We start from the raw sequence: 17,545 nt of genomic DNA on the forward strand, positions 1-17,545 counted from the left end.
CCGCATAATTTTTTATGCAGATTATTGCAAGTGTATTACAGAAAATTATAAATAATTTACAATACATACTGTGAGAACAGGGAATTGCGTAAAAAGGTATAAAAGAAATAATCATATCAAGTTCTCTGTTCCAAATACTAACTTTTTGGAGGGATTTATTCTACAATTTATTGCTACATTAAATAATACAAGATAGATTGTACCGCCAAAAATTGAGGTAGCAATTAAATTTTAATTCTTCATTGTCAGAGGGCGTTAGAATCGTCTTCAGCGCAAATCGTTCAGTCTTATTTACAATTTTGATGTGTTTTAATTGAGAAAGTTTGCGGAACGCGAAAAGGATATAGATGCTTATGAAATGATTGATTATGGAACACATATTGTTTAAGGCAACTGTTACTAACAGTAACAGCATCCTTAAAGGAAGTAAATGTACAGAGCTCTCAGGGATTGAAAATTTTTATACATGTTTATAATTTTTCGATTTATATATCAATATAATATTGTTAAAAATGCGAGCCGTGTACTATTTTATAGTTTCGGAGATAGCCATTTTGGCGGGTGACGTGTTTGCATGCCGTGTATTGACAGCCATAACATAAATGATCGACGTTGCATGTAATATGGCGATAATTGCTTTTCCGATGTAGAAGAAGCAAAGAACATAGTAATTCGTGGCTGAGTTAGGAAAAGTTTGATAGAATTTTTCACAATGGTGAGAAACATCGATGAATTTGAGATTGGTGGAAAGTAAACAGAAGAAAGGCCGCGTATAATTTTCGGCCATGGTGGGGGGGGCAATGCACCATGGGAACAATTTGCGACAGGCGCATGCGTAGATCAGTTTACAGTTGGAGCTTGGAAGAAAATGGCGTCAGCTAAGTTTCTGGAGGAAGCTCTGAGCACGGACGTCGATGAATCTGCAGTGAACGCGATAGTGGGCTCCCTTGAAACACAACTGGTAACATCTACGCCAGCTGTATCTGGTCACCAAGTAAGTTCTGCATCAGTCAGCCAGCAGAATCATCAGGTGAACAGTGGTATTTCCAACGGGGGCACCATCACCGCGATACAACCACAGAAACATGGGGTTTCAAACGGTGGCGGTGCTACTACAGTAAATAGTCTGATGAATCAAGAAGTCACGAAGTCTATTACCACGAGTACTCTTCTCCCTGTAAACGTGGTTACCTCAAACACAGTGGCGCCACAGGTTACTACACAACAGCAGCAACAGCAGCAACAGCATACACAGTCAGCAGTCCCCCCTGCTGCTTATATCAATCAAGCTACTACAAACCAAGTGACCAGCAATCAAACGACAAATATACCAAGCCTTACCAAAACACATGAACCTGTCAAAATAATTTATCCTACTGTTGGTCAAGTAATTGCAACCACAGGGGTAGCTAATGCAAATAACAAACTTTCTTTTCCTGCACAAACTGTTGGACAATTGGCCAATGGTACTTTGGGAATAACTTCACCGGCAGTGTTACAGACAGCGTCAAATGTTTCTAATGTTGGTTCTGTCAGTGAAACAGGCAGTCAAACAGTTGCTAGTGTAAATAAGCCGACAGGTGCAGCTTTGGTGATAAAGACTAGTGTAGCACAAAGTGGCATGGTTTCTGTTCCAATGTCTGTTCCTGTTTCTGTGGCTGGCACAGTCAGCACAGCACTACAGGGTAAAGCTGGAGTTACATCTACGATAGTACCCAGCAATGTGCAAATTCTTAATGTTAATGCAATGCGTCCTGCCACACCGGTGACAGGACAACAAGCAGGCAAGCAAGTTGCATCTAGAGTAGTGATTGGTCCACACATGCTTGGAACAAGACCTGGAGGTCCAGGGGTAAGATATTTGTAGTTTATAAACCAATTTTGATTTTATTATTTTATTATCAAGAATAATCTGTGATATTGTATTGAAAAATATTTTTTGATAAATTTTGGCTTCTATTATGTGTGCGTTAATGTCCTTACTGTTTTAATTGTTTTAAAATAAAAAAAAATTTTTTTTAGATAACATTGCAAACATTACATGGTCTTCAACCTGGAACTCAGGGTCATATACTATTAAAAACAGAAACTGGACAGTTTCAATTACTAAGGGTAGGGCCAGCTCCAACAGCAGGTACACCTGGTGGTACTACAGTTACACCAAATAGTATAGCAGGAAATGCAGTGGTTGCTGCACCATCTCCGGGCACTACCTATCGCTTAGCCTCAGTGCCGGCTGTAAGTAGGCTGAACACACAGTTCACTGGCCCACCACTCGCCACGTTAAGAAAATCTATTCAGGTGACGCACTCTTATACCTCTTACAAGACTCGATGTAGTGCAGTAGTAGATTTTTAGTTTGTGCCATTAGTTGGAATGGTGTTATTGGTAAGGCTATGTATTATGTTTATATTCTTTCATTCTACCTTTGTGTTATTTCAATCATATGAAGTTTTCTTTAAAATATAATTAGGTGTACAAATATCACTTTGATATATGCAAAGAAAGAATTTATATCTACATATTATATTATTGATTTAAGGATTTATAAAAATATCCAATTGTCATAAAACAGAAGTTTTATGTAGTATACAGAAAGTTTTATTTTTGTATTGGCTTATTTGCTGGGATGCCTCTTTATTGTAGACAGACTTTCTACATTTTTTAAATATGCAATTATTTTATTAAATTCAATGCTATTATCATTCGTATAGATATTGCATGTTATATTGGTTAAGGGTATCATAGAGTAACTAATTTTTGAAATTTTGGAAAGTAAAGACATTTATATATTTATTGCAATTATTTATAATAGAACAATGACACTTTCTTCATATTTATGTAAATTTTTTATTTTCATTGAAATGAAATTCATATTTACACAACTTTAGAAATTATTTCCAAATCATAGTAATTTATATTCAAGGTAATTTAAAAATTATTAGTTGAAAAAGATAAATATGAAGTTAACATTCTTGATTCTTCATGTATTAATTTTCTGCTAGAATTTCATATATAAAAAATTATATTTTATTAAGTTGATGCATTTATTAGTTCCTTATAAAATATTTCTTCTACAAACATGTACAGTACTTATGTATGTAAAATAAAATCAAGTATATTATGTACAGCTTAATAAAAAACAATTAAAGAATAATATAGTAAAAGAAATTACGAGTCTGTACAAGGTACAAGTGCGTCTTTAATACATAATACCATTAAACTTATTGTATCAAATCACAATATATGTATCTATTGACATCTGATTTCTTAAAATAATAAAAATAATGGAGAAAATCATAAAAATGTAGATTTTGTGTTTGAAGAATCAGAAGTTCAGCATGCATATAGAGGACATATGTAGATTATAATTGTAGAAATAGAAAAAGGAAAATGTGATGCTACGAACATTTTTATAAACTTAAATATAAAAGCATGTTCTATATATAAAATTATTATTCATATCATAAATTTGCTGTTTATATTTTATTTTTAGCAATGCTGCAAAATGCTTCTAAATACTTTTGAATGACATTGCAGTTTTGTAATTCATATAGAATTTTACAGAAGTTACAAATTCATAAATATCATTTAAAGAAAAGTGTATATATTTATTAATTTTTTAAACGTAGAATTATCAAATAAAAGTTTATTTTCTTTGTTTAATTTTAAATATAGAAAATCTTATAGTATCTGTTTATTTGTACAGACTGTGGCTGCAACTATTACAACAGCAACTACAACTCCATCAACAGTAACTGCTGCTGCTTCAAGTACTCCTACTCCACCTGTTACTACTGTTCAAACAGTTCAGACATCTACACCAGTATGTATTACATGCAATTACTAAAAAGAAATGTGTATATTAGTTGTTAAATGTAACCAATAATTTTGCTTATAGTGTATTAAGTTGGTTACGCTGTCTTTTTTTAATTATAGCGTCCAACTACAGATAATACCAAAGAAAAGTGCCGTAAATTTTTAGCAAACTTGTTAGAGTTGTCTAGTCGAGAACCTAAAGCGGTGGAGCGAAATGTTCGGACTTTAATACAAGAGTTAATTGATACTAAAGTTGAACCTGAAGAGTTCTGTGATAGGCTTGAACGATTATTAAATGCATCACCACAACCATGTCTGATTGGATTTCTCAAGAAAAGTTTGCCACTTTTACGTCAATCTCTTGTTACAAAAGAATTGGTCATAGAGGGAATAAAACCCCCTCCAGCCAATGTTGTTTTTCCCGTAACATCTACCACTCCTGTAGTAACACAGGTAAAGTCTCGTATAAATTTACAAACAGTTTGTAGAAATTGTTCATGAATAGTGTGTACAGATTATAAACACATAGTTTACATATAATGTTATCTTGTTTCTACATTTATATGTGTATATCAGTGCTGTATAAGTACTACTTGCGAATAAAGTGGATTCTTCCCATTCTCGTATATTGCCTTCTGCTTTTAGACTCAAATAAGAAAAGAAGAAAATCATATGTCAGACTTGTTGATATCTTTCTAAACTTTCTTCCTTTTATAGCGATAACGTGTGAAGACGAATAAAAAATCGCGTAAGATTCCTTCATGGACAGCACTGATCTATGTTGATATTTCAGAGTTTTAAGTCGTATCACTGAGAGAGATTGTTGTTGAGATTTGTACAAGACATGTATTTTGCAGTTTCTGAAAAAAAAGGTGATAAAAGATGATCTTTAACATCCAAAGTCTTTTTATGGCAGGTTATTTATAAATTAAACTTGGAAAGTAGTTTTATGTTTAAAAATTTTGTTCAAATGTAAAAAAGAGATATTAAAATTTTATCAGACAAAGTTGAACTGAAAAGTAGAAGAAACCAAAGAGTATAATTAGTATAATCTCAAAAATAATTTTCTGATGTATCTATCAATAGATTAGTGTATTATTATGTACAGTATATTGATGAATTTGTTATTGAAAGTAATTGATAGCAATTCTCAATTTGGTTATACTATTTGCTTAATATTAATGTATTTTATAATATAATGTAGCAGAATCAGCTTAGACCAACTGTTGCTGTGACAGCTGCAACAATTCCTGTAACTGCAGTTACTCCAACTACACAAGTAAGAGTAATGGCTCCACTACCTGCAGCTACAACTACAGTCCCACGACCTGCTCAGCCAGTTCAACAAAGGCTGGTAAGATATAAGAAGAGGTTTAATTTTGTTGCATTAGAATATATTATTTGAATTGTAAATATATTGCTGTATATATAAGCTATGTAATTTAATTTCCATAATAGAGACAAATTAATGCTCTGATTCTTGGTTGTTAATGATTGGTGTACTACTTGCTTACGATTATCCATTTTTATAAAATATCTTTTTATTTGTTGTCTTTTTTTTAGACTTATGTAAATGACTAGTTGGATATCATTACACATTTAGAGGACGACGAAAAAATAGATTCTAAAATAAATATATATTCAAAACTATATTATATAAATATAAACCATATATATATATATTCAAAACAAGCAATATATAAAAATTATATTTTCATGTATTTGTATCCAAATGTCGTCCGCTGTCTGTGTAGGTACGATCCGAAAAATTCAACTGGCCATTTATATGTTAAAATTAGATTAGATTCCTCAATATTAGATTGAAGTAAATTATAAAGTACTTATTGTTTTAGATACGACCTGTCACAACAGCAGTTCGTAGTCCTGCACCATATACTGTGAAATCAACGGCGGCGATAACTGGGATACGACCTACTGTGCCTACAATTCAAAAACCACCTATTACAACTGTTGTTAAAACAGTTCCAACCATAACGCAAGGCAAAACAGTCAACACAGCCACTACTGTTAATAAAGCCATAGTGCCTTCTTTTGTTCCAAAGCCAGTTACTAAAGAAAAAGAAAAAAAGACATTTTCGTCTGCAGGATACACGTAAGCAACGATTTTTTGTTGTTTGTCATATTGTTTTGTAATGTTTATTCATTATATATATATGCTTATTTTGGTTAAATAGGGGAGATGACGATATCAATGATGTCGCAGCTATGGGTGGTGTTAATCTCGCCGAAGAATCGCAAAGGATTCTTGGTTCTACAGAATTTGTTGGAACACAAATCAGATCCTGTAAAGATGAAGTATTCTTACATATGACACCATTACAGCAAAGAATAAAACAAATCGGTAGTTACCTCTGTCAATTGTTTGATGTGAATACGTGATATAGTATATATAACATATGTGACATAGATATGATATAAACTTATTCTTTAGTTTCCAGTTATGGATTAGAAGAACCTAATCAAGAAGTTGCGGCGTTAATATCTCATGCTGTACAAGAAAGGTTAAAAAATTTAGTAGAAAAATTAGCAGTGGTAGCAGAACATAGAGCCGATTTGATAAAGGTGAAGTTCACAGATTATAATAAATTGAATGAGGATTCAATTTTATATCATAATTGTTAATCAAATCGAGTATTTCTAGCATAAATAATGCATAATGGTTACAGGTGGACCCACGTTACGAAGTAACACAGGATGTTAGGGCACAATTAAAATTTTTAGAAGATTTGGATAAAGTGGAACGTAGAAGACATGAAGAACAAGAAAGAGAAATACTTTTACGTGCGGCAAAAAGTCGCGCAAAAACTGAGGATCCAGAACAAGCCAAGTTAAAGGCAAAAGCTAAAGAGGTACTTTCACAAATATATAAATTTAGAAAAAAATATAGCGTAAGAAGAATTAATTAGCATTTGAAATTTCATATAGATGCAACGTGCAGAAATGGAGGAATTAAGGCAAAGGGAAGCAAACTTGACAGCTTTGAGAGCAATTGGTCCACGTAAGAAGCCTAGACTTGACATAGGGGTGTCTGTCAATAGTCCTGGCAGTAATTCTGGTTTGAACGCTTCAGCGACTGGGATTAACAGACAAATGCCAATGAAACCACGTTTAAAGAAAGTGAATTTCAGAGACTTATTGTTCCTTCTTGAACAAGAAAAAGAAACATGTAGGAGCACAATGCTCTATAAATCATACTTGAAGTGATGTTCTATAAAGGGCAGGAACTTAAGTGACCCGCCCGATATCTGGCGCTCTATCTACATGGTCTTGTGTGAGCTGGCCTCAATGGACCTTGACAAATCATGTGACGTTAGTGTGCGTTGCATTGTACAGTGTTTCATAAGTTACATACAATGAAATTCATTACGAATCACGTCGGGATTCCATATACATCCAAGATAAGATTATTTCTACCGTGTCGATAGGCTTCCCTATTTGTAAATGACTGAAGATTTTTTAAATGTAATATAATAGATTGTTCTTTATTTTTCAACACAAAATTGCATCATTGGAAAGAGCAATGTGTATAAGCACATGCCTGATGATCAGTCTTGGATAGTCTCTTTATGGAAAGGATGTTGTGTGGCCATATATAAGTATTGTTATATGGTGAATGTATGCCGAATGAATGTGTGTATATTGTCATTTATGTATATGCCTACTATATTGTAACACTTGACCTATACTTTTGGACACTGTAGCGACAGTATAAAGAGTGCGTGTTTTGTTAACATAATAAATCGTATTTTTGCAATCTGTAATGTAATAACATACTGTGAGCACACTGTCCAAAAAGTATGGAATAATTTGTACAATACCTTACGTATAAAATACTAGTGATAATTTCAATGTTGGTACAACAGAATATAGCTACTCTCCACAATAAGATGGAATTGTTATCAGTATATTATGTTGTAATCTACATTTTCAGTGTTTATAAAAGAATTAGCTGTTACGTTTTTTATTAAAGAAATATTTACAAAAGTAAGAATTACGGATATTTCTTCGATTGATGTTAATTTAATCATTTATATTTCCTCTTCGGAATTAGTACAGTTTTTGCTAATCTTCAGAGAAAAATATGCTTTATATAATCGATTGAAAAAAAAGCGTGTACCTGATTTATAATGTAAAAGAATTTGCTGCAGATGTACGTGTGCCTATTATCGAACAGAATATTTAGAAAGATATCAATCTTTCCTAACTTGCTCACCACATGAGCGTCTTACACTACACGTGTCCGAAATAGATTCTTGTGCAACATTAAAAAAAGATAAAAAAAGGAAATCATTGTATATGTCTCATATGCAGAACCATCAATACATACATGTATGCATATACGCATGTATCATTTATTACGTACAGATTTGATTTTTAGTATAATATCAGTTTAGATTTTCCATGGTAACCTTCGTTATAAAAAGGTTTTTAATCTTGAATGATTCATGTTCATTTTTGCAGATTTACGTACGGAACATAGATAGTGAATTCTTGTCTTAAATATAAACATAAATACTATACACTGATGCCGATACCAGAAATCGATTTTTATAAGCTGTAATATAAATTTGATATAAGTTTGTTGAGGCAATAATAGAAGTTTTTCTATTGTACTGCTGTAGTTTGGAGTTACAGAATGATACAATACGAGGTATACTATTTATTTTTTTTTAGCAAATCGCGTGAGATAGTTATTTCAGATTATCCGAGTACAAACAGGAATTATAATAAAAAGAAGAAGTCTAAAGTATTCTGATAATTTGGATTAACTGTAATTGCTCGATGATTTTCGTGCTTCCACATTTTTTGGAATGCACGATAACACTTCCTGATAGGCATTCGAAAAGAAAGAAAAGTAAAATATATTGCAAAGGCACGTACACCTGTGAGTCTTCTAGTGTAAATAACGGGAGAATAAAAGCGAGTCTAACGTAACATTTCAGTTACAATTACGTGAAACGTTATGCTTCAACGGTTCAATATCGATTTAAAATATAATACGCGCACAAGACTGATGAATTGCGTAAAAGATGTTAAGTTAAACTGAACTATTAACTTTGACTATCCATAGCGCTGATTAATTATGAGGTGGATCAGTACAAAAGAGGAAAGAAAAAGAAAAGAGGAAGAAATTATTTAAAGCGTAATGGGTGCAAGGATATATGATTGCAATATTGATCTCAGCTACATAATTCTATTTGTTATTGCGTGCACCAAGAAGTGATTGCCTTTTTATATATAAATATATATAATAGCAATTGATATAAGTTTTTCATTGCGAGAGCGAGCGAGCGAGCGAGCGAGAGAGAGAGAGCTTATAATTAAAAAAAAAGAAAAAAAAACAAAACAGATCGTTGAAGCAACATTATTCGAGTAATAACATGTAAATAATTCGTTTTTTAGTAGCTATATACTTTTATCAGAAAAGGCGCACATACAATTACTTGTACCATACTTTTTGCCGCGCACTTCACAGTGTAAGAAATTTTTACTTAGCTGCGTGTTCCTCTTTAGAATGATTACATCATTTTTTACGAGCTCGATGAAAAAAAATGCAAATTTCCGAAGTTAGTTATATTATAATGTTCTCCTAACTGCCACTAGGTGGAATTATTAATATAAATATATAAATAGAGGAATGTAAAGAAACAAAAAAAAAAAATACTAAAGGTACATAGCAGTTTTGGTACAGTATGATATTTTTACAAATTGTAATTGGATAAATCGTAACCGAGAGATAATAAAACACAAGAATAAGTTTCACCAAAGAATAGCCCGAATTTTTTATTCTTAGGCTTCTAATTGTTTTTTTTGTCATGTAAAAAAGGAAAATGATCTTTATGCGGGGTACGTTGAGTTTTTTCGAAAAGGAATAAAATTCTGTTCTTCCTTGTTATAGTTCGGCTTGTAAGTATAGCTTCCGTGAAATTATAAGTTCATAAAGTTTCGGGCTGTTAATGTATTTATAACATTAAACGATTAAGATATTGGAAGTATAATCGAGTAAATATCATTTTTATTGTACCATTTTTGTTTTAATATATTCATTTGTATTTATGATACATTTTTTTGATGGATGTATTTATGTAGTAAATGTTTTTTTAAGTTCAATTAAACAATCCATTAGCAAAATTTCAGTAACCATTGAATGACTTATGTAAGATTTTTATCTTTGTTCGTGAAATAAAACACATGTGGCAGGAAGTCAATTATGTAATATAAGCGTGTTAAAAATTATCAGATTGTGATTATGTATCGCTGGGCTATCATCTCAGGCAATGTTCGGTAAGATTCCATTTAAAGAAACTGCCAAATGGTCGACCATTTGCACATTTGCTTCGTGTCTTTGATGTTGTCGCGACCATAATTTCTTCTTCGTAACTATATATATATATGTACTTTAATTATCGTCGTTATTTAAGTACATAAAATTTACGCTAATCATACAACAAGATATTAGAAAGTAAAAGAATACCCTTACAGGAAGTAAATGAGTAAAATGTAAAAAAACAGAAGAAAATATACCGAAGTAGCTTGGGATGACAGATTAAAAACATATCACGATTTCATGGAATTGCGGTTATCGTGGTTAGCGGAGGATTGATATCGTGAAAAATATCGCTCGTTCAGCCTTCATGCAGACAATGGGTAGCGTTGCGTCCCGGCGTATTCTCGAATTTCAAGCCCGTCTTCCATGTTGACGCCAAAGGCTACTTCGCCTCGTGTCGTGTATTGAAGGACCTGGGACTGAGGCGGCCCCGAGGCGATCCAGAAATGGAATATAATCAAGCCGTTGCTCGACAGAGACGGAGAACGTTGGGGTGGGTGGTAAAATGTGCAATAGGTAGCATGAAGAGGAGAGGTGAGAGAGAGAGAGAGAGAGAGAGAAAGAGAGGAAGAACAGAAGAAAGGTGGACAATCGAGGGACAGAGAAAAAGGAGTGGTAGTTACAAAGATATAGAAGAAACTGAGGAAAGGGATGAAAAAAAGTGGAGTTTTGGGGAAAAAGGGGAACAGGATTATAGAAAGGACAAAAGAGGAACGTAGAAAAATGAAGGGGAAAATACAGAGCAGAGAAAAGGGGAGAAGTTGTAGAAAAAAGAGGGGATTGTAAAGAAAATGACGGAAACAATAAGGTAGGATAGATGAAAAGATAAAGGAAGGAGGAAAACAACTGCGAACAGAAAGAGATAGGATGAGAGAGAGTTGGGTGAGAGGGTCGAAGCAGAGCGTTGGGCTCTCTACTCGGCAGGTTCGAGGGATGACAGCCCGCGGCCTGTACTACCCCCAGGCATCGCGGATATTGAGTTCACGGTAACCATGGAAACGGGGCCTGAGGCAATGACGTTTGTACGCTTTATCCCTTATTCCCGCGGTTACGTGATCAACGCTGTTCCGAGCTCTTTTGCTCTCTCCTGCTTCTCCACCTCCGTTTCTTCTTCCTCTTGTTCTTTCTCCATGCGCTGCCCCCTTTTTCTCTTTGTCTAGCGCTACGAGGGATCTATTGTTAGGTGGATTTATAAATCTGGTTATTACCATTGTCTCTGTCCTTCGCTAGTTATCAGGGAAGGTTTTCTTTTAGATCGTTGGGAAGCTGGGTGGTTCGTAAAATGATATGGCCAGTCACCGTGTCTAAAACGAATAATAACGCGAACCGGCGACGCAATAATTTTTTACTGCCATCTTCTTTTTTTGTTTTTTATTGTCCGCGGCGTTCAAAAGTCATCGCATCGATTGAAAGTCATCAGAGCGAAAGGTCAGCGCGTGGGACGCTCGAGTTGCTCACAATCAGGTGGAAAAGTCGAAAGCAGATATCGCGTAACCAGTTTAGAGCCTATCGAATTTTTATACCGGAGCGTTACGAAAACTGAATTGTCCGACTAATGGTTTTATTCCGCCTGGTTTCTCCGTCAGATTTTATTTTTCCTCTCGAGAACTGACCGAACCCAGCGGTCCTCCTCGCCGCTTTTACAATTTTTCTCTCTCGTATCGCGAGGATATATCTCTCAAATAAGCAGACATTTAAATAACATCCAGTAATCGTAATCGCTCGTAATAGTTTCGTTAGTGAATTTTAAAATTTAATGCATCGATTGGTGAAAGGGACGGTGACTCGGGTGATGAGTTATTCGCGACCCGCGCGAAATAAAGCACCATCGTTTCCACGGTTTCAAGTAATAAACATTTTATTAAATCAATCGAAACGATATTTATCGTAGCAAGTGTCTTATCGAAGATTAGAAACTATTCTCCTTCTTTCAACGCGTTAATAACCGGGACAGTCGGTGAAGCGGATCAGAACTCGCGAGACTTTAGCGAAGCTTCGAATTAAAAGAAACGATACAAAGAACTTTCTTTCTTTTCTTTTTTCCTTTTGTTAATTTTATTCGTTCGTTTCTCTCGTGGTAGAAGGTCGCTTCTGTCTAATTTATTTAATTAGAAACACAGCTTGAGTCGATGAGATCAACGCGAATTATTTCGTTGTCGAATGTTCCGCATCTAGATGTCGGCAGTTTTTATATATATATATTTATATATCGATATAGATACACGTTTATTCGCGGTATTTACATTAATTAATATGGCATTTAAATACATATAGGTACACCTTATTAAATAAGAGCAAAGTAAGAAGCGGCACACCCGACGTACTTATATGCATAAGTGGGTCACGAGCGTGCGTGATGATACCGTTCGACGATATACAACCGCGAAGATTATATTTCTTAGCCCGATTTTCTTAAAGAATTGAAACGATTTTAACGGTAATTCTTATAATTATAAATTACTCGCCGCACCAGTAGTAATTTCATTAACGTTATGCAGAGTCGAACATCTGTAACGTAAAGACGCGTAGTAACTCAAGGCACTCGATTCATTAAACGTTCGGAATTATCGAATAAAATTCAATGTAAATGAACTTCGATTTTATTCCAAATGATTTCCAAGAATACAACGACTGTTCTTGTTTGACTTCCCTCGCGTAATTAAATTAAATTTAGACATCGATTTCATCAATTCGATACAAAAGTGTAAATACTCGTTACATTTGTCATTCATTATCGTAACTGTAGTTGGAAATCTGGACAAAAATCGAAACCTTCTATCAAGAATATACATACCCTGCAAAACCTAATTATACATATATAATTGTCTCTTTCTACCCAGGTAATAGATTTTTCAATGCTATGAACCACAGTAGTGGTTCATATAATTAAACATCTATCAACGAAAGGAATCCCCGAAACTCGATATATATCACAGAATACAAGAATCGCAAAAGGAAATGAAATTTACGATTACATGGCTACCTATCCAATTGTCAGAGTCAAGATCGGTCGATTTAACTCATTAAGGACTAAGTAATAATAGTTTATCATAACATTACAAATACTTACATTTCTTTAAATTTTATAAAATCGTAGAATCTAAACGCAAAATCTGGTGGTGAAAAAAGTAACATACTAAGCGAATTCGATAAATGTTGCGTTAACTCAACGTTGGTCCTTAATAAGGATAAAAGAATGAATTAAAATTCGTCGATCTAAAGAACATGGGGAACCGCTATATTACAAGAAAGTACAAACTGTTCCATCACCGACGGTCATCGTATTCCCTCGAACGAGGAATCAACGTACAGTTACGATATCTTATCTTCGCGCAACATCTCGGACACGAAGGTGCTCCGTCCGCCAGAACAATCGGATCATCATCGTTCGTGACGCAGTCTTGAAGAGTTCTCCTGGACAGTTTCACTCGGGATCGTGGTCGCGTTGAAGGCAACGAACCGTCCTCGAGCTAGTCTTCCGCTGATGAGCGGTGTTCCGTCAAGTGTTGATAGCCTGTCGAACGAATAGGTACTCCGAGAATTGTTGTCCTTCCACGCCGCCACCATTGCTGGCTACCACGCGGAATCCCGCGTTCAAAAGCCTGGTGATGGCCTGCACGGAGTTCAGTTTGCAGTAACCATTCAATGGGAACCTGATAACGTGACGAGCGTCCTGTTGGTGCCAAGCAACGCCAGATCGAGCGTCGATTACCGCCTGGGTCGTTTCCGGAAACACCTCGTCCAGTAACGCGCGACCGCCAGACAGCATAACTCGTTCTCCCAGATCTGGGCTGACGTGAAGGGCCACGCACTCGAAGTTACAATTCCCTTCGTTGGCGCGGATTTTGTCAGAGTCTCGGTTACACGGTAGCGTTGTGCATCCTGTGCCACGGTTGCCTAGTTGATTGGTTGGCGGTGGACTCGGGGACGAAGAAGACATCGTGGTGGTCGTCGTGGAACCGTTTTTTATACGCTCCTTTTTCATTTGCTCCAGCTGCCTGCACATAGCTGGAAAAACAATGTAGAGATGAGTTCATTCGGAATTTGGAAGATAAGTGGATAGATATTTAAAGTGATGTGTCGTGAATACGATTTATTATTTTGGCAGATTGTCTTTTAACTCTTTTTGTTCGGCTATAGACAATTTCTTCTTTTATCAATTACTGCTAGTCAGACTGCAGATATTTATGCGAATTCAGATTTTTACGAATATAATTGAAAAATGGGATACAGATAAAGAATCTTTTTCATCTATTAGATGTAATAATAGGTAATGTGTTATATATTTTTGCGTATTGCATTTTCAAATTTCCCATAAATACATAAAAAATCCCCAGTCTATCAATAATAGAAACACGTTTCATCTGATTTTCGAAGAAGAAATAATGTAATAAAGGTCGTTATTTAACTACTTGATATAATACGTTAAGGTACAATGTTGAATGTGGTAGGATTGAGCAAGAATCTTCGGAAAAGATATTGTCTCCTTTCTCTTTACCTCGGTACCGAATTCTCGAATATTGATTAATATATTACTGCGCTTCTGTTTACCTTTTTTTCGATCGCACACACTGGAGACAAGGAGACGTGATCGTGATCGAACGATACCGTGAGCCGTTGGGATTTCACGAGTCCCGTGTGCTTTCGCCGTGGCTCTCGTTCATCAAGATATTACCCGTTTTAATGCATTATAATGCGATCTTTTAACGCTGCTGGTATTAGCGGTTAATGGCAGGAAAAATGATCTGAGAAGAGATTCTGCCATGCAGATAACATGATTTATCGTTGGTGAACCATGATCTCTTGTTCCCCTTTTCTCCTTCTTACAGAAGCCAAAGGAAGTTGTCCGTCCAAACCGCAAAGATTTTTATACGAGATTAAGTAATACCGGCTCTTTCGTCAATTTGAATACTTTCTTCTTGTTCGTATTTAACGGTACGCCTCTCCGTTGAGTAATTGAGCGTTGAAAGGACCGTTTGAAAAGAATTAATCGCATGGAAATTAAAGGACTACGTATCAGAGGACTACGACGATCAAAGATAAGACGAGAGAGTTTCTCTTACGCGCAATATCGAAGTATCGTGCTTCTTCTAAAAGCAGATCCAGATCGGCGAAATTGTCTGGTATTAGTAGACGGGAGTTTCTCATGAAATTTAGGATATGTCTGAACATGCCGCCATCCCTGTCGATGAAGTAATGTTGCTTCAGGGAGTCCAGTACGATGGGGATGCTGCCGTTGAATAATTTTGCTAGTCTTGACTCGGGATACCTGAAAGATACACGTTAGAAGAATATTTATTCTGCTTTTAAAGTATCTTTCCTCGATAATTTACGGTTAAAGTGCTTAAGATAACTTTTCCTTATATTAACTCTTTAAGCGATGAATATTCTGGGTATGTCTTCTACAGATGACATATAATGTATTATGTGTCATAACTAATGATTATTGCTGCAGGAACGTTTCACAAATACTTTGTTATTTATGTAAAAGGGTGTGAAACAGATGGAATGTATCTTTTTTATTTCAAGCATATCAATGGTCTATAACAGTGAGATTTTGCCGAATACATACATTACCGATCAAAAATTTGCAGTCATTCGTCCAATTGTATATATCTAGACACATATCGTATTTCATGCTAATTTGTATTGTTAATTCAGAATTAATATCTGTCCAACTGTATCTAGGCGTACCGAATCACACGCTAGAATTAATAATATGAACATCAGTAATAGCACTTTCCTTTACTTCAATAGATTTTTCACTAAAGAATTTTTTAAAGGAAGAAAATTCGCAATTGACATTATTCTAAAAGCTATTCTTGGATTCTACAGAGCACGGGATGCATTGACGCCTTTAACCATTATATGTATCCGTCCATAATTTATTAATCTAATGATACTTCATTAAAAAGTTTGCACATTCGATATTTTATTCCATCCTGTAACTTAACTCTTTGGGGTACAGAATTTTAATACAAAAAAAGACTCTAATTGCACAGACATTTTATTTAAAATTACGACCACTCTGAATGAGTTATGAACACGTACCGGCTGAATTAATACATGTTCTTTCCTGTACACCTATTAAACGACTGTTATTCATATCTGTGACAAAACGAAATCAGTTAACCGCTGTAAACCGCTGTGCTTTGAATTATCTTAATATTTCAAAGTGGGATGAAAAACATCCCACTGTGCATGTACGTCATAAGTACTGGAAAAAGATAGGCTACTTTTTATCCTACTATGGTCCAAAGAATTGAAAGCTAAATGTAAAGAGATAAATTCGTTCGACACCCACGTGAGTGGTCTGGATTCGAAAATCTGTTTGCTAAGTTGCCATGTTCCTTAATTTCTCGAATAAAACGATGTCGTTTGTAAGCTTGTTACACGCTTACGGTATTTTGTTTTGTTCGTTTTAAATCTCGCTGATCGACTGACTCGATAAATCCTCGAGCAATTTTACCGAAGGGGGTACGCTGCTGTTCGTACTCGGCGACATATAAATTATACTTTCGCATTGAAGAGGTCTCGTCGAGGCGAGGCAGGTGCCGATATTCCGGTCACCTGCCAAAATCGCTCCGAGTTATGTCGGTAGCGTTGCGACCAAGAGAGCCGCAGCTGTTCCGGGCTAACAATTTTTTTAACCGAGTCACCTCCCTTGGTTCGCTTTAATTGACGATCACCGACGCAGCCGGATCGATTAACGTCACCTCGTAAATGCATATTTTGTCATTTATGCGGCTCGAATGTGCCGCTAACTAAAGGGTATCGGCGCGTTCGGTTATTATTTTATTGGATTAATGAAAACCTAATGGAAATTTTTGAAAGAAACGGCTCATCGGTTATGTGAATGAAAAGCGGTGGTTTCAGTAAAAAAACTACGTCGAAATTGTCATTGTCGAGTCGGTCGTAAACTCAGATGCAACAGCGAGGCGTCTCTTTAATTCTGAAACACGATTCTGGGTACATCTTCCGCCATAACATTTACCATAAGCTTTGACCCGAATATCTGTATATCGATAAACGGCCAACAGCTGCAACATTCTGCCAGAATTTGCATATTACGAGTACTACGAAAATTTGTTCGATTGTTAAAAGAAAGTCCAATATCGATGAGAATCGATAAAATTTACTCGAATCATCCGATCGACGCAATGAAGTCACAAAATAAAGCGAAGATACGATCGAAATTGGCGCGACTATTAAAATATTTTTCGGGGGGTTGCTTATTACGCGCGCGATTTCGATCGCTTAATCCCGTGGCAACCGGATCGATTATCAGCATCGCTCGGCTTCGAGTTTCATCTCTTTATTGCGGCTACTATGCCGGAGGTGAACAGACGTACAACCGCTATCATTTTCGTGAAAGCT

General features: G+C 35.4%; 2 protein-coding genes across 6 annotated transcripts in view; one reads left to right on the forward strand and one right to left on the reverse strand.

Moving 5' to 3' along the window:
- The first annotated feature begins 298 nt into the window (after nucleotides 1-298).
- Nucleotides 299-9,502, forward strand: LOC117233153 (transcription initiation factor TFIID subunit 4-like). Of its 3 annotated transcripts, none has more exons than XM_033493172.1 (10): nucleotides 299-1,852; nucleotides 2,023-2,301; nucleotides 3,710-3,826; nucleotides 3,940-4,272; nucleotides 5,027-5,173; nucleotides 5,673-5,932; nucleotides 6,015-6,181; nucleotides 6,272-6,402; nucleotides 6,507-6,689; nucleotides 6,766-9,502. In XM_033493172.1, exons 1-10 carry the CDS (start codon nucleotides 869-871, stop codon nucleotides 7,042-7,044), a joined length of 2,880 nt encoding a protein of 959 aa, XP_033349063.1. In that variant the 5' UTR covers nucleotides 299-868; the 3' UTR covers nucleotides 7,045-9,502. The 3 variants fall into 3 exon arrangements, with proteins under 3 accessions (XP_033349063.1, XP_033349061.1, XP_033349064.1); XM_033493170.1 differs by having other exon boundaries at nucleotides 301-1,852; nucleotides 5,024-5,173; XM_033493173.1 differs by having other exon boundaries at nucleotides 303-1,852; nucleotides 2,023-2,238; nucleotides 5,024-5,173.
- A 2,506-nt stretch (nucleotides 9,503-12,008) lies between these two features.
- LOC117233154 (BTB/POZ domain-containing protein KCTD1) overlaps nucleotides 12,009-17,545 on the reverse strand; it is a 39,917-nt gene continuing 34,380 nt past the window's right edge. For all 3 annotated transcript variants that reach the window (XM_033493174.1, XM_033493175.1, XM_033493176.1), the window contains exons 4-5: nucleotides 15,232-15,437; nucleotides 12,009-14,176 (exon numbers count right to left, since the gene is read on the reverse strand). In XM_033493174.1, coding sequence (XP_033349065.1) covers nucleotides 13,668-14,176; nucleotides 15,232-15,437 — 715 coding nt within the window. In that variant the 3' untranslated portion in view covers nucleotides 12,009-13,667. The remainder of the gene's footprint in view (nucleotides 14,177-15,231; nucleotides 15,438-17,545) is intronic.

This window comes from Bombus vosnesenskii, unplaced genomic scaffold (genome assembly GCF_011952255.1).
Source record: "Bombus vosnesenskii isolate JDL3184/JDL3185 unplaced genomic scaffold, Bvos_JDL3184-5_v1.1 scf7180000013295, whole genome shotgun sequence".
Taxonomy (NCBI): Eukaryota; Metazoa; Arthropoda; class Insecta; order Hymenoptera; family Apidae; genus Bombus; species Bombus vosnesenskii.

Bases quoted from the DNA above. Each gene is read 5' to 3' on its own strand.
- LOC117233153 (XM_033493170.1), top strand. From the start codon at position 869: ATGGCGTCAGCTAAGTTTCTGGAGGAAGCTCTGAGCACGGACGTCGAT. The intron at 3,827-3,939 runs GTATGTATTACA...TTTTAATTATAG, and splicing joins CAGTTCAGACATCTACACCA to CGTCCAACTACAGATAATAC. The intron at 6,403-6,506 runs GTGAAGTTCACA...TAATGGTTACAG, and splicing joins ATAGAGCCGATTTGATAAAG to GTGGACCCACGTTACGAAGT.